This window comes from Neoarius graeffei, chromosome 3 (assembly GCF_027579695.1).
Source record: "Neoarius graeffei isolate fNeoGra1 chromosome 3, fNeoGra1.pri, whole genome shotgun sequence".
NCBI classification, from domain to species: Eukaryota; Metazoa; Chordata; class Actinopteri; order Siluriformes; family Ariidae; genus Neoarius; species Neoarius graeffei.
The window spans coordinates 16,313,846-16,329,611 of record NC_083571.1 but is presented as its reverse complement, the minus strand read 5'-3'; the positions used below and the strand labels follow the sequence as shown (position 1 = coordinate 16,329,611).

Sequence of the window (15,766 nt, the reverse complement as noted above, 5' to 3'; positions counted from 1 at the left end):
AAATGAAGAAAAAGTCAAGACACCACCAAACCAGCGAACACTGATGTCCATAGTACTTGCTATACAATGAAATGAAGAAGTGCAACATTCAACAACAGATGATAAGAACAATGAAGAGACAAGATACATGAATGACAGTTCCATATTGACTCATTTCAACATTGACAAAAAGCACTTGGAAAAAGTGTACAGTATATATTCATAGAAAATAAAAGTCACAAAATAGATGATCAGCCACATTCTTAAAGTTTCAGTTGTACTTACATAATCAAATGGCTTGCTAGTTTTTGTATAGAAACTAGACATTCTTTTAGTTTATTCACAATTAAAAAAAATAAATCAAGTGGTCCCTTTTTAAACTAACAAAATAATGCCATATGGTTCTCTCTAAGACATAAAGACACCATTATTTTTTGTGTCACATGAACATCACTCAGTTAGGGAATTTATTGATTCTCTCAAAACAGAAGGATTTCCAAGAGGAGATGGGTGTGCTTCTCCATCAGCCTACATCCTCCAGAATAACATCCTCCAGTGAAGCTGATCTTGCATAGAACAGACTGTAACCATAACAGTAGTTTGGTCATGGAGGCGAAAGGAAAGATTGTTTGTGGTGCTGTCTCTGTTGTCCTTGCTGTTCAGGATGGAATGGGTTAAGTTATGTTCCCTCTGCCTGGTCCTTTCCTCCTGCAGGGTCCTTGACTGTGTCACTTGCGGATGAACCTTCTCCTCCATGTTCAGCATTATCTGTGAAACGGATATCACGGAGGGATACGTTACACTCTAACAAAACTCGAAAACACGTCGGGTCACATTACACTACTCCATTGATAACATTATCTGGATAGCTTTCTTTCATCTCAGAAATATTGCTAAGATAAGAAATTTAATGTCACTGCATGACGCGGAAAAACTAGTTCATGCTTTCGTTACCTCCAGGTTGGAATACTGTAATGCCTTACTGTCTGGATGTTCCAATAAGTGCATAAACAAGCTCCAGTTAGTTCAAAATGCAGCAGCAAGAGTCCTTACTGAAACTAGAAAATATGACCACATCACCCCTGTCTTATCCACACTGCATTGGCTCCCAATCAAATTTCATATTGATTATAAAATACTACTATTGACCTTTAAAGCACTGTATGGTCTCGCACCACAGTACCTGAGTGAACTTCTGGTCCTCTATGACCTGCCACGCCTACTTAGATAAAAAGGTGCAGGCTATCTGCTGGTACCTCGTATAGTGAAGGCTACATCAGGAGTCAGAGCCTTTTCTTACAAAGCCCCACAGTTATGGAACAGCCTTCCAAGTCATGTTCAGGAATCAGACACAGTCTCAGCGTTTAAGTCTAGGCTGAAAATATATCTGTTTAGTCAAGCCTTTTGTTAATGGTGTTTATGAGGTAAAGTAGTAGATCTGGAGGGTCCTCAGACATAGAGTGTTTTGGTAAACTGGGATGTATGGATGCTGTCAGTCCCCCACTCACTTGCTCACTTGAGTTTGTTGACAGTGTGGCTGCTTTATGTCCCGGGACTCCCTCATGCCTGTGTTACCTTATGGCTCTCCCTTTTTAGTTATGCTGTCATAGTTAGTTTTGCCGGAGTCCCTGCTTGTACTCAGTGCAATATGTATACTGTTCCTACTTATTCAGGTGACATTGGGCATACCCAACAACCTGTGTTTTCTCTCTCCCCCCCCAATCTGTCCCTCTGAGTTACATGTTGGTCCTGGGATCGAGATGCTGACCTCTTCTGAGCCTCGGACCTGCCTGATCCATCCTGGTGCCCTGTGTCTGGTTGGAGTCTCATCGCATCGCTCCTGTGGAGGACGGCCCCATATGGATAGTTGAAAGTCACACTTGGAGCACACTCTGGACACTTACAGTAATGCGTTTATGGCTGAGGACTACAGTTGACTTGTTAACTTTAGGGCTGCAGTTGTCATGAACAGTTTTGCACTCAAGTTTCCATCAATGAAGAGTTTATAACATCAACGAAACTGACTTCATGTTAAAATTGTTAATGTTATAGTCATGTTGTCTGTTGTTGCCCAAATGAGGATGGGTTCCCTTTGAGTCTGGTTCCTCTCGAGGTTTCTTCCTCATGTCGTCTGAGGGAGTTTTTCCTTGCCACTGTCGCCACAGGCTTGCTCATTGGGGATAGATTAGGGATAAAATTAGCTCATGTTTTAAGTCGTTCAAATTCTGTAAAGCTGCTTTGCGACAATGTTTATTGTTAAAAGCGCTATACAAATAAACTTGACTTGACTTGTTTATACAGTGGTATTCTTCGGACCTGCCTGATCCATCCTGATGCCCTACTTCTGACTGGAGTCTCATCACTTCATTCCTCTGGAGGGTGGCCCCATATGGACAGCCTAATGATACACTAAGATGGCTCTGGACACTTATAGTTTTACTATGTGGTTTAGGACTATAGCCACCATGATAACTTTTGGACTGCAGTTGTCCTGAACACTCTTGCACTCAAGTCTCCATCAGTGAACGTTTGATAACTTCAATAAAATAGACTTCATGCTAAAACTATAATGAATTTCCTGGTTACACAATTGCATTTTTTTTAACTATATAGGACACAGTTATAGAAATTAGTTATTTGTAATGCTATCTGTTATCACCCAAATATGGATGGGTTCCCTTTTGAGTCTGGTTCCTCTAAGGTTTCTTCCTCATGATGTCTCAGGGTTTTTTTTTTGGTTTGTTTGTTTTTTCCTTGCCAGCATCACCTCAGGCTTGCTTATTAGGGATAAATAAATGTATTAGGGATAAATTTATTAGTTCATATGTTTAAAACCTGTAAAACTGCTTTGCGACAATGTCTATTGTTAAACGTCCTATACAAATAAATTGACTTGACTTAACATATTTATTATTTTTTAAGAACAGCATGCCCTGGTATAACTCACACCTCCAGTGTTTTCCATCACAGAGAAGTCTGCAGGACAGAGAACTTTACACTTTTCTGGAATTTTTATTCCTCGTAACCCTTTAGTGACAATGAGTATTTTTTATTTTTTGTCATATGATAAGCAGTGTGCCAGGGACAGCCAGCGCACAGCTTATCACATGACAGAAAACAAAACAAAAAACACCCATTGTTTTCCAAATACTTCATCTTAAATGTTTGGGGAGAGTGTGCCGGCTGTCCTCAATGGGTTAAACCAGAAATCTGCCAATGATTACATATTTAAAAAAATAATAATGTTAACAAACAAGACTTGTTATCCACCGCGTGGGTTTCTTCCGGGTGCTCCGTTTTCCCCCACAGTCCAAAGACATGCAGGTTAGGTTAACTGGTGACTCTAAATTGACCGTAGGTGTGAATGTGAGTGTGAATGGTTGTCTGTGTCTATGTGTCAGCCCTGTGATGACCTGGCGACTTGTCCAGGGTGTACCCCGCCTTTCGCCCGTAGTCAGCTGGGATAAGCTCCAGCTTGCCTGCGACCCTGTAGAAGGATAAAGCGGCTTGAGATAATGAGATGAGATGAGACTTGTTATCCAATGATAGTTTCTGTCATGAGTGACAAACTCATTTCACCCAGAGCTTCAATCCCTAACAGGCAGTTCAAGATCGCCTGACTTCTGATTATCTATTAACCTATACATGGACACACCTACCCTATACAATCCGATCCAAACCTTCACACAACATGAAATATCACTCAATGTTCACTGCCTAATGTACCAAGTCTTTGTTTGCTGAACTTGCTATTCTGGTTTGATCTTTGTTATTGGTTTTACAATTCTGATTTTGACTCGCTTTTTTTAATACCATGTTTTTTCCTCATTGTTTGGATTTGTTTGCTTGTCAGCTTTAAATAAAGCATACATCTGTAACTGCAATTAAGAAGAAGGAGAACTTTATTCATTACACATACACTTGTGAAATTCCTCTCTGCATTTACCCCATCTGAAGCAGTGAATGCCCACATGTGCACACATAAGTGAGCAATGAGCACACACACATACCCAGAGCAGTGGGTAGCCATGCTAACAGCGCCCAGGGAGCAGTTGGGGGATAGGTGTCTCGCTCAAGGGCACCTCAGCCTAAGGCCACCCCATGTTAACACCTGACAGTTACATTTTAGTTAGTTCTGGTTATCACTGATGCTGTAATAGTCACCCTCACCAGTTTCATTTGGTCTGCCTTGAAGTTAATAAGACAAACAAATAAACAATAACTAGAAGGGCTCTCCATAGAGTGCATACCTCCGTCAAGCCACATATCCATTTTGCATCAAAATTGAACCAATTATTCCTTGTCCCACGACTCACCTTTCCTCCAACTTCCATCAAAATCTGTTCACTACTTTTTGAGTTATGCTGGAAAAAGCAAACAAACGGAGGAGAAAAGATAACCTCCTCCAAAGTTGGGAGATAATAAGACAAAAAAAGAAAACATGAACTCCCCTATTCCAAAGACTTTTCTGTGGTCGAACCTACTGACCATTACAAAGTGTTGACACTGGAGACTCCTTCCATAAATGTTATATACAGTGCCCTCTACAACTATTGGCACCCCTTATAAAGATTAGAAAAAAATCCACCTTTTGGTGAAGGGCATTTTCAGGCGAGTAGTTTATTTATTTATTTATTTTTATAACCATTCCCTGACTTATGAAGGTCAACGCACTTCTTCATTTGGTTTGTGTGTTCTCTTATCCTTCCCATGTTGATGGATGACGAAGGGAATTTAGCCTGTGTCACCTCATATTTGTTCCCCAGTTAATAAAGTCATGGATTACAGCTTGAAAGTTCCAACATACTCCAATCAACTCAAAAATACTGTACAATTTAAATGGGACACATGCTTCAGTTACATTGTGTTCACTATCATTTCCAGGGGTGCCAATAATAGTGGCACATGAAGTTCCTTCCATTCATTATCCATAACCGCTTATCCTGTGCAGGGTCGCAGGCAAGCTGGAGCCTATATCAGCTGACTATGGGCGAGAGGTGGGGTACACCCTGGACAAGTTGCTAGATCATCGCAGGGCTGAAACATAGAGACAAACAACCATTCACACCTCATATTCACACCTACGGTCAATTTAGAGCCACCAATTAGCCAAGCCCGCATGTCTTTGGACTGTGGGGGAAACCAGAGCACCTGGAGAAAACCCACACAGACACGGGGAGAACATACAAACTCCACACAGAAAGGCCCCCGTCGGCCACTGGGCTCGAACCCAGAACCTTCTTGCTGTGAGATGACAGTGCTAATTACTACGCTGCCGCACATGAAGATTTTGTTGAAAATAATTATTTCTTGATGAGAGATTTGTTTTTCTCTGAATACATTTATTTCAATTAAAGGTTGGATTTTTCAATTTTTCAGTGTGAGATGAAGCAACTTCACCAAAAGGTGGATTTCTTCTAACTAATCTTTCCAAGGTGCCAATAATTGTGGAGGGCACTGTAAATGTCTCCTAACGGAAACTTTTTTCTTATACTTTTCTTTGTAACTAACAGCACTTTTATTAATCTTCTTATCATTAGATTATTACCTTAGATTATCATTAATTGTCTGCCATACAAGCCCTGGTGTACTGTGTTACAATAGAAACCATAACATACAGTATTGGAGTGAGTGCATTAATATAAATCTGTGATTTGTAGCTGCATGACTGTCAGAGCTGCTGTTACAGAAAATGAATAAACACCTTCTACCTTTTAATTCAACAGATCTGTGGTATATTTAATATTAAGCAGCTCCTCCTCCTTTTTTTTTTTTTTACTGACCAGTGAGAGCACAGTCGCACTTTCTTGATTTCTATTGGATCACAAGATGAAGCTTGTGAATTCGCAGGTCAAATTTCACCTAGATAAAGGTGGTATGAAAAGATCTACTACCAGAAAATAATTTTTATTCTATACTGTTAAAAACATAATCTCGAAACTAAACAGGGAATGCTGAATTTAAAAACAGGACATCCTGATGTTCTTGGTTAGGCAGCTGGGCCATAGAAGGTTCACGCTGCATGCTGCACACTACACGCTACACGCGTGTAAAGAAAAGTGGACAAACGTAGCATGACTTGCTCTGGGCCATAGAACGGCGTTCACGTTGCACGCTGCACACTTCACGCGTGCAGCGTGAAATGAACATGCACACTTTTTTCTAGGCGTGAAGATGGAAATTCCAGTCAATGCATGCGGTCACCGCCGCGCCAGCCAATCAGAACGGGTCTAGGGAGATAACTCTATGCTTTCAGGGGAAAACTTCAGAAAAAATATAATTGAATGGTATAATTGAAAAATAGTTCTTCATCGGGATTGTCAAGCAGATTATAGAATGTTCGGTGAAATTCACCACGGGTTTCTCTCAGAAGGAAGTGTTCTCGGCTCCAAATTCTGTTCCTTTTTCTCTTCCTCTGTCTCAGTAAAAGCAGAATGAGGCAATCGTCGTCATCCGAAGAGTCCATATTGTTGGTTACTCGGTCAAAGTAGAACAGACGCAACACGTGAACATCCAAGCATGAAGTTTAATGGCCCAGGGTCCGGTTCTTCACGTGAACATGTAGCGTGCAGCATGCAGCGTGAACCTTCTATGGCCCAGCTGCCTTACAGAATACCTGAAGAAGGAAAATTGCAAAATTGAGAATTAAGGCTTCAAACTCACATGGAGCTCACTGGGTGATCCTACGCAATGCACTGAGTTTATAAGTTCAGCATATTTATATTTTTGTCATTAGATGTTTGTTAAGGGAACTAATCAGTCAAACAAGACCAAAATTATTGCCATATTGGCTGTAGTCTGGTAGCCTACATTGCAGACAGCATCTTAATAACACATAATAACAAAAACTACACTTAAAAATAAAATCACACCATGTTAATTGTATCTCCAATATCTTTACCTCTCTTTATCTCTCTAACTTTCAGAAACGCCAGTGGGACAACAGTGGTACAGTACCTCCAACAGTAAGATCAGCTAGTTTGTTTGGAAGGTCTGCTGCTTCAGGTCCTGCATTCGAACCTAAAATATCTGGCATGGCGTTTCGTCGGCCAGTCCTTCCTGTGGCAGCGAAGTCGGTGACAACAGTCTCCACATCAGTCATCTCTGCTCTTGCTTTTCACATTATCATCTGCAATATATAAGACCGTTTTTCATTCATTCTTTCATGGAATACTTTCCTATATATAGGATAATTAATCCTAAATAGTACATAAGCAGTAATAAACATTATGTAGAAAGACTTTTCCTTCTGTAATTAGTCAGAGGTGCCTACATCTATAGCATTTTTGACTCTTTGCTAGGGTAATCTGGTAGACACCTGAAATTGACATCTTTTCAGATTTCTCAGCTCAAGCTGTGGTCAGAATAGAATAAGAATAAGAAATTTGACTGGAAGACAAATCTTATCCACAGCAACATACAACAAGTGCAAAAGTGAGGTACCAAAAGTGCTGAACTTCTAGACAAGAAAATTTTAGTGCCAGCTGAACAAGTGACAGAATAACACTTAGTGTAATATTCTGTTGAAGTACCAATACTCAACAATCAGCCAAAGAAACAAACCAACCATACAAAGTACAACGAAATAGAGAAAAATAAAACTCCAATGACTAACTCCAGGCTAGACAGTACACAGCCTGGGTTGGTCAAGACTGCTATGTGATTACACAGTGGACAGGGAAGCAGGGGAGAGGTGCAGCTGGAAGACGTGCGTCTTCAGTCTGTGCTTGAAGGTGGTCAGGGAGTTGGCAGTTTTGACCTCAGTGGGAAGGTCATTCCACCAACAGGGAACCAGGACAAACAGCTGTCTTGAGTGGGCTGGGCATGAGTGGAGAGGAGGAGGAACCATGTCACCAGTAGTAGTGGACCGTAGGGACCTGGTGGATGTGTAGGGGTGGACCAGACTCTGGAGTTATGCTAGCCCTAACCCCTTGAACTTTAGATGAACTTTGACTTGTGAACTCCCAATACTCAGTCTTGTGAACCAAATAAAAGCAAGTGGGTATGGTTACTTTGGTGGATATAAATGGAGAATATGTTAATTATTGAGTAGTAGACACACTGAACTTTTGCCTCACTGTTTTCTTAATGCTGCTTGGCAAGGCAAGGCAAGGCAAGGCAAGTTTATTTATATAGCGCATTTCATACACAGTGGCAGTTCAATGTGCTTTACAGAGGTAAAAGCAAAACAGTAAACAATATAAAATAAAATTGCATAAAATAAATGGGGAAGAAGAGAGAAAAAAATAAGAAGAATTAAACAATAGTAGAAATAAAATAATAAAATGAAGTAAAAGTTCAGTAAAAAACAGCAGAACAAAACAGAATGAAAGTTAAGTAAAGTTTAAAACATGCAGAGACTGTAAAAGTTAAGTAAAGTTTAAAACATGTAAAGATGACGATATTTATCAGTTAGCAGAAAGCATCTGAGAACAGCTTGGTCTTTAGTCTAGATTTGAAGCTGCCAACAGCAGGAGCATTTTTTATGTCCTCTGGGAGTTGGTTCCATAGCTGTACTGCATAGTAGCTAAAAGCTGCTTCATCACACTTTGTTTTAACAACAGGTTTTACCAGTAAATTTTGCTGCTGCGATCTGGTAGATCTGATTGGGTTAGGCCACTGCAACATATCAGAGAGGTAATTGGGCCCTGTACCATTTAGAGATTTGTACACCAGCAGCAATGCTTTAAAGTCAATTCTGTAGCTTATTGGAAGCCAGTGAAGGGACCTTAGAATTGGAGTAATGTGCTCTGTTCTTTTTGTTCATGTGAGAACCCTAGCCGCTGATGGTCTTTTTTGGCAGGCCTGTGAAAAGGCCATTGCAGTAATCAACCCTACTAGAGATGAAGGCATGTATAAGTTTTTCCAGATTATTTTTTGACATAAGTCCTCTTAGTTTGGAAATGTTTTTTAGGTGATAAAATGCCGATTTAGTGATTGCTTTCATGTGACTGTCAAAGTTTAGCTCGCTGTCAATGAAAACACCAAGATTTTTAACCATATCTTTTGTTTTAATCCCCTTTGTGTCAAGAATAGTAGTAATCCTGAGTCTTTCCAAATAGAATTACTTCTGTTTTATCTGTGTTCAGCTGAAGAAAATTTTGTGACATCCAGTTGTTGATTTGGTCGATACACTGGTAGAGACATTCAAGGGGGCATAATCATTAGGTGATAGAGCAAAATAAATTTGGGTGTCATCTGCATAGCAGTGATACAAAATTGAGTTGTTCTTGATAATTTGTCCAAGTGGGAGCATATAAAAAGGTTGAATAGTAATGGTCCAAGGATCAACCCCTGGGGGACACCACAGGTCAAGGACATTGATGTTGAGGTACAATTTCCCATGGTAACAAAGAAGCTTCTATCTTTTAAGTATGATTTTAACCAATTGATAACTTTACCAGTCAACCCAACCAAGTGTTCAAGTTGATATAGCAGTATGTTGTGATCAACAGTATCAAAAGCTGCACTGAGGTCCAGTAACACCAGGACCGATGTTTTGCCTGCATCAGTATTAAGATGTATGTCATTTATAACTTTAATCAGCGCTGTTTCAGTGCTATGATTGGCACGAAATCCTGACTGAAAGTTATCAAAACAGCTGTTTGATATCAAGAAGGCAGTTAATTGATTGAAGACAATTTTTTCAAGGATTTTCCCGATGAATGGTAGATTTGATATTGGCCTGTAGTTGTTTAATACTGAAGCATCCAGATTATTCTTTTTAAGTAGGGGCTTTACAATGGCTTTTTTCAGGGACACAGGAACAGTGCCAGTCTCTAGGGATGTATTTATGATCTGAAGCACATCTGTAATTATGAGGTGAAGAACAGACTTAAAAAAGTTGGTGGGCAGAATGTCCAATTCAGATGTTGAGGAACTGAGATTTTGTACAGTTTTTTCAAGAGTCTCGTAATCAATCAAACAAAATTCTGACATTGTGTTGAAATTGTCTGTCTGTGTCACTGGTGATTGCAGCTTTTCAGTTATTTGCAACTGAGATATATTATGAGCAATATTCTGCCGTATTTTATCAATTTTACCTTTGAAGAAGGATGCAAACTCATTGCATTTATTAATGCAGAAGTTCAGGAGAAGTTCAGGTGCTAATTGTGGTGGAGGATTAGTTAGCTTCTCTACTGTTGAAAATAGCACACGGGCATTGTTCATATTCCTGTTGATGATGTTGGAGAAGAAAGACTGTCTTGCTTTACCAATTTCATAATTATATTTACAAAGCATCTCTTTATGGATTTGATAATGGATGTGAAGTTTAGATTTGCGCCATTTTCTTTCAGTCTTCCTACATTCTCTCTTTAGCAATTTAACAGCTGGGTATTGCTTCCATGGTGCTTTCTGCTTGTCATTGACTCTTTTGATTTTGAATGGAGCAATATCATCCATAATTTGGGTCATATTTAAATTAAAAATTTCCAGTAAGTCGTCTACAGAGTCTGACATTTTAGTTGAGATCCGAGAGAGAGCTTGCTCAAAGAGAACACGTGTTGTCATTTATGACTCTCCTACCCATAGTCGTTGAGCTGTTCTGAATGTGAGGGGACATAGAAACATCAGAGAAGACACAGAAATGATCAGATAAGGCCAGGTCAACAACAGTAGTAGAAACAGTAAGACCCTTTGTGATAACGAGGTCAAGGGTATGACCACGAGAGTGGGTCGGCCCCTGTACATGTTGTACTAGGTTGAAGTTGTCAGTAAGTGCAAGTAGTTCTCTGGCATAAGTGTTTTCAGGATTATCTACATGCAAGTTAAAATCCCCAGATATAATAAGACAGTCAAACTCTAAGCAAATTACTGACAACAGTTCACCAAACTCTTCCAGAAAAACTTTGGCTGAATGTCTCGGAGGCCTGTAATAGTTAATAACAATATGTTACTGGGCTCATGCTAGCCGCTCGCACGTCCGCAAATTGCGAAGTTTTATTCCAATTTGCGAAAAGAAAATCATCTGTATTCACATTTTATGCGAAAGTCATTTAAAGTTTAAGCAAAATCCATCGAACAATTGCGATTTCTCAAGATAAACAGTACCTTTCAGGGCCTGAATTTGGGCGCGGGATTGCGGGTATCGCGCATATATATTTTTTTTAATTCCCACACCTTTAACGATTCTAATGCGAGAGATTCCCACACACATTACTGCATTGCCTGACAACGTCAATCTAACAATGGATCAGTGTGAATGCGCAACTACCTTCTGTTCTCAAGGTTACTTGAATTGAACCGTCCTTTTACTGACTGACCCCCCTCTCCCCCCGTAGCCTACTCAGAAAAAAAAACCCATCAGACACAGACAGTTCACACACACACACACACACACACACACAGATACAGCGCGCGCACTCTTCCTCTCTCGGACTTTAGCTGTAAAACAAACCTGGACCGCTGGCTAAAACATACAAGTGCAGTGGCAGAAGTTTCCCCTGCTAAGAGGAAAACTCCTGAATCTGATGGTGGTAATAGCAGTGTGAGTGATATCGTTGAGAATACACAGGACGAGACAGCTAACGTTAACGTCGACGTTGCGAAGGGGATTAGATCAGAGCATGGCTATAAGAAAAAAGTATTTACAAGGAAAAGCAAAGGACACTGATGCTGACAAAAGGGATGATCACTGGGAGAAAGAGTAGGAAAGACTACATATGTACAAGAATCCTGCACTCAACAAAGATGAATTGTTCAATGTTGAGAACAATTTGATTTTTTTTTAAATTAAAGATGGCATATGACACAGGAGACAGGGCTATATGGTATAAGAGAATCCTGAAAAGTCAACAAAGACTGTTGTCATGTTAACGTTCTAAATGTGGACTGAAACAAAGTTTGTAAATTCATTCAGTGTTAAGAACAGTTTGATAGTGTTTTCTTATTTTAATTGTAGACATTAAACAGAGGACAGGGATGATCAGATCAAACATGAGAATAGAAAAATGATATAAAAGTTGATAAAAAAGATGATATAAAAATGTTATAAAAGGAAAAAGCAAAGGTCACTGATTAAAGAGATGGCCACTAAAAGAAGAGACAAATAACACAAACATAGTTAAGAGAATCCTGAAAAGCCAGCAGACTGGTTTAAGTTAGACTTGTTGTGTCAATAAATTCATTAGGTGCTATTAAGAACAGACTGATTTTTTTTTCTTTTTTTTATAATTAAACAAAGCAGTGACACTTAAAGAATAGTGCATGAAGATGAGGAAGAAGCAGCTGTGTAAAGCAACACTAAGGAGGTTGTAAAATTAGCTTAACTAAAAGGCACACAACCTTCTAAACTCTTCCTAGAGCCTTACTCGCACTGCTAGAAAAAGGCTATTGGTGTTTGATGGCATAATACAGTCAGTCAGCAATGTCATGCTGTAAAGGATCTTTTTCATTTTGTGGTGGTTTTCTACCCTCCACCCGAAACTGAACAGTCCATATCTTAGACGGCTGGTGGGAATAATACTTGCATTTATCCACCCGGCCTTTGTCTGATAATGCTATCCAAATTTGGAGATATCAAAATGAAAAGTCTACTAAAACGGATACCTCAAATGGTGACAAAAGGTTACATACTGTAGAGATCTTCAATCTGAGTAGTGGCAGAAGGTAAGACCTAAGCTATTTAAGCCCACAAGTAGCGTTCCCCACAAACTGTATAAATCCCCCCCCAAACTGTGTAAATCCCCCCCATTTGAGTCACTGAGGGGGGGAATTCCATTCTGAAAAATGAAATTCAGGCCCTGCCTTTCGTGTCCATCTTCGATGTTTTGATTTATAACCAACGCCCCCGAGTTTCGAAGCTTCTTATTGGTTGACCGCAAATTACGTCTTCCAATAGCATCGGATCTTACATATAAAATGATCAATTTCCAAGCTGCGCTGATAATGTCGGCAATTCTCGCTCATTAGTGAACAAGATTATAGCGAGGTTTGTTTAAAATAAATTATCCGACTTTACGTATGACAAAAACTTATCTAAAAAGTGAGAACATATTAGAATATTCTGTTAGCTTTCTCAGTTAGGGATAAAAACACGATATAACCATTCTAAAGACGTATTTTCTTCATGTCAACCCTGACAGAACTTTGGAAGAACTCACAGATGAACCAGGATATATCGACCAAGTGTACCTTGTTTTCAGAGCGTTTTGACGCACATGGTTCAAAGTTTTGACTGCAAGTGTTTCATTTGAGAAATTAATGGTGAATAACATTATATTTGGGTTATGAGATTAATTTATAAGAAACAACCATTGATTTTAACTCCCTGAGCTCCCTTCATCCTACCCATAAAGACACCCCCCTCCCCCTAAACACACACACACACACACACACACACACACACACACACACACACACACACACACACACACACACAGGCCAGTCAGCATACTACAGAGGGTGACTAAGGGCTAAAAGGTGCATAGATAGCAAAGAATGCAAAGCACATCACACCAGATGTTAGATATAATCATAATGAAAAATATGGACTCCGTAAACCAGATTAAGCGGGTTAAATTAAACACACAATTTCATTACATATATACAGTTGATGAAATGATCAAAATAAGAGGATTTACCAACAAACTACAATAACAATTCATTTTTCAATATTATGTCAGTGCAAGGAACATTTAGAAGTATAACATATCTTGCTAAAAAAAAATACTTTGCTAAAAAGAAAATTGTTCTTTTAGCATTTCTTGCTAAGCGAAATTGCAAATTGCTAAAGAAAAATTTGAGTCTTTAGCACTTTTCGCTAAAACAATTTGGGTCCTAGAGTGAGCACAGTGTTAGGAGGGCATGTAACAAGTGCACATAAGTGTTCAAAGGATGTAAAATGATATCCGGAAAAAATAATCATTATACTCTTGAGCTGTGCATTATCCTCTACTACTACTACACCCTACTATTAGAACTACTCTCAAAAATATAAATGTATTGACACTCTTAAGCAATATTCGAAATAAATGTAAAATTCAGTCCCAAGGAACTCATTATGTGTTGCTTCTCTTAAGAATAAATAAATAGGTTGCACACATATCCATTACCATGGGAAAAGCAAAGAACTTTTAACCCAATAAGAGACTTTCACAAGTCAGGTAATGGATATAAAAATATAAAAACATATAGCAATTAAAAATACAAGATAAAAATGTAAGGGCCATACCAAGAAGTACCAAATGTCTGAAAGAGTTTGGAGGAATTGGACTCAAGAGCACACTGTCACCTCACACAGTAAGGGCATTAGATTATAGGTATTTAGCAGACATTCTTATCCAGAGTAACATACAACATACCCAATACCCAGCGCAGCCTGGGGAGCAGGTGCCTTGCTCAAGAGCACTTCAGCCATTCCTACTGGTTCAGGGAATTGAACCAGTGACCTTTTAGTCCCAAAGCTGCTTCTCGAACCATTAGGCCATGACCTCCCATGGAGGTTAAAGGAAGGTTAAAAAAAAAAAAGATCCCAGCGATCACAGTTTTATAATTCCACACTGTAATTCATTCTCGTCATTGCATAGATTCTAAATGAACAATAAAACACCACTTTAATACAACCCCGATTCCAAAAAAGTTGGGACAAAGTACAAATTGTAAGTAAAAATGGAATGCAATGATGTGGAAGTTTCAAAATTCCATATTTTATTCAGAATAGAACATAGATGACATATCAAATGTTTAAACTGAGAAAATGTATCATTTAAAGAGAAAAATTAGGTGATTTTAAATTTCATGACAACACATCTCAAAAAAGTTGGGACAAGGCCATGTTTACCACTGTGAGACATCCCCTTTTCTCTTTACAACAGTCTGTAAACGTCTGGGGACTGAGGAGACAAGTTGCTCAAGTTTAGGGATAGGAATGTTAACCCATTCTTGTCTAATGTAGGATTCTAGTTGCTCAACTATCTTAGGTCTTTTTTGTCGTATCTTCCGTTTTATGATGCGCCAAATGTTTTCTATGGGTGAAAGATCTGGACTGCAGGCTGGCCAGTTCAGTACCCGGACCCTTCTTCTACGCAGCCATGATGCTGTAATTGATGCAGTATGTGGTTTGGCATTGTCATGTTGGAAAATGCAAGGTCTTCCCTGAAAAAGACGTCGTCTGGATGGGAGCATATGTTGCTCTAGAACCTGGATATACCTTTCAGCATTGATGGTGTCTTTCCAGATGTGTAAGCTGCCCATGCCACACGCACTAATGCAACCCCATACCATCAGAGATGCAGGCTTCTGAACTGAGCGCTGATAACAACTTGGGTCGTCCTTCTCCTCTTTAGTCCGAATGACACAGCGTCCCCGATTTCCATAAAGAACTTCAAATTTTGATTCGTCTGACCACAGAACAGTTTTCCACTTTGCCACAGTCCATTTTAAATGAGCCTTGACCCAGAGAAGACGTCTGCGCTTCTGGATCATGTTTAGATACGGCTTCTTCTTTGAACTATAGAGTTTTAGCTGGCAACGGCGGATGGCACGGTGAATTGTGTTCACAGATAATGTTCTCTGGAAATATTCCTGAGCCCATTTTGTGATTTCCAATACAGAAGCATGCCTGTATGTGATGCAGTGCCATCTAAGGGCCCGAAGATCACGGGCACCCAGTATGGTTTTCCGGCCTTGACCCTTACGCACAGAGATTCTTCCAGATTCTCTGAATCTTTTGATGATATTATGCACTGTAGATGATGATATGTTCAAACTCTTTGCAATTTTACACTGTCGAACTCCTTTCTGATATTGCTCCACTATTTGTCGGCGCAGAATTAAGGGGATTGGT

At 39.5% G+C, this 15,766-nt stretch overlaps 1 protein-coding gene across 1 annotated transcript; it reads right to left on the bottom strand.

The window, feature by feature from the left end:
• Window positions 1–658: 658 nt before the first annotated feature.
• Window positions 659–7,081, bottom strand: pkib (protein kinase (cAMP-dependent, catalytic) inhibitor beta). The gene is made up of 2 exons (XM_060915824.1): window positions 6,937–7,081; window positions 659–747 (listed from the first exon to the last, which is right to left on the bottom strand). The coding sequence occupies exons 1-2, from the start codon at window positions 7,079–7,081 to the stop codon at window positions 659–661; spliced, it is 234 nt and encodes a 77-aa protein (XP_060771807.1).
• Between the last annotated feature and the right edge of the window lie 8,685 nt (window positions 7,082–15,766).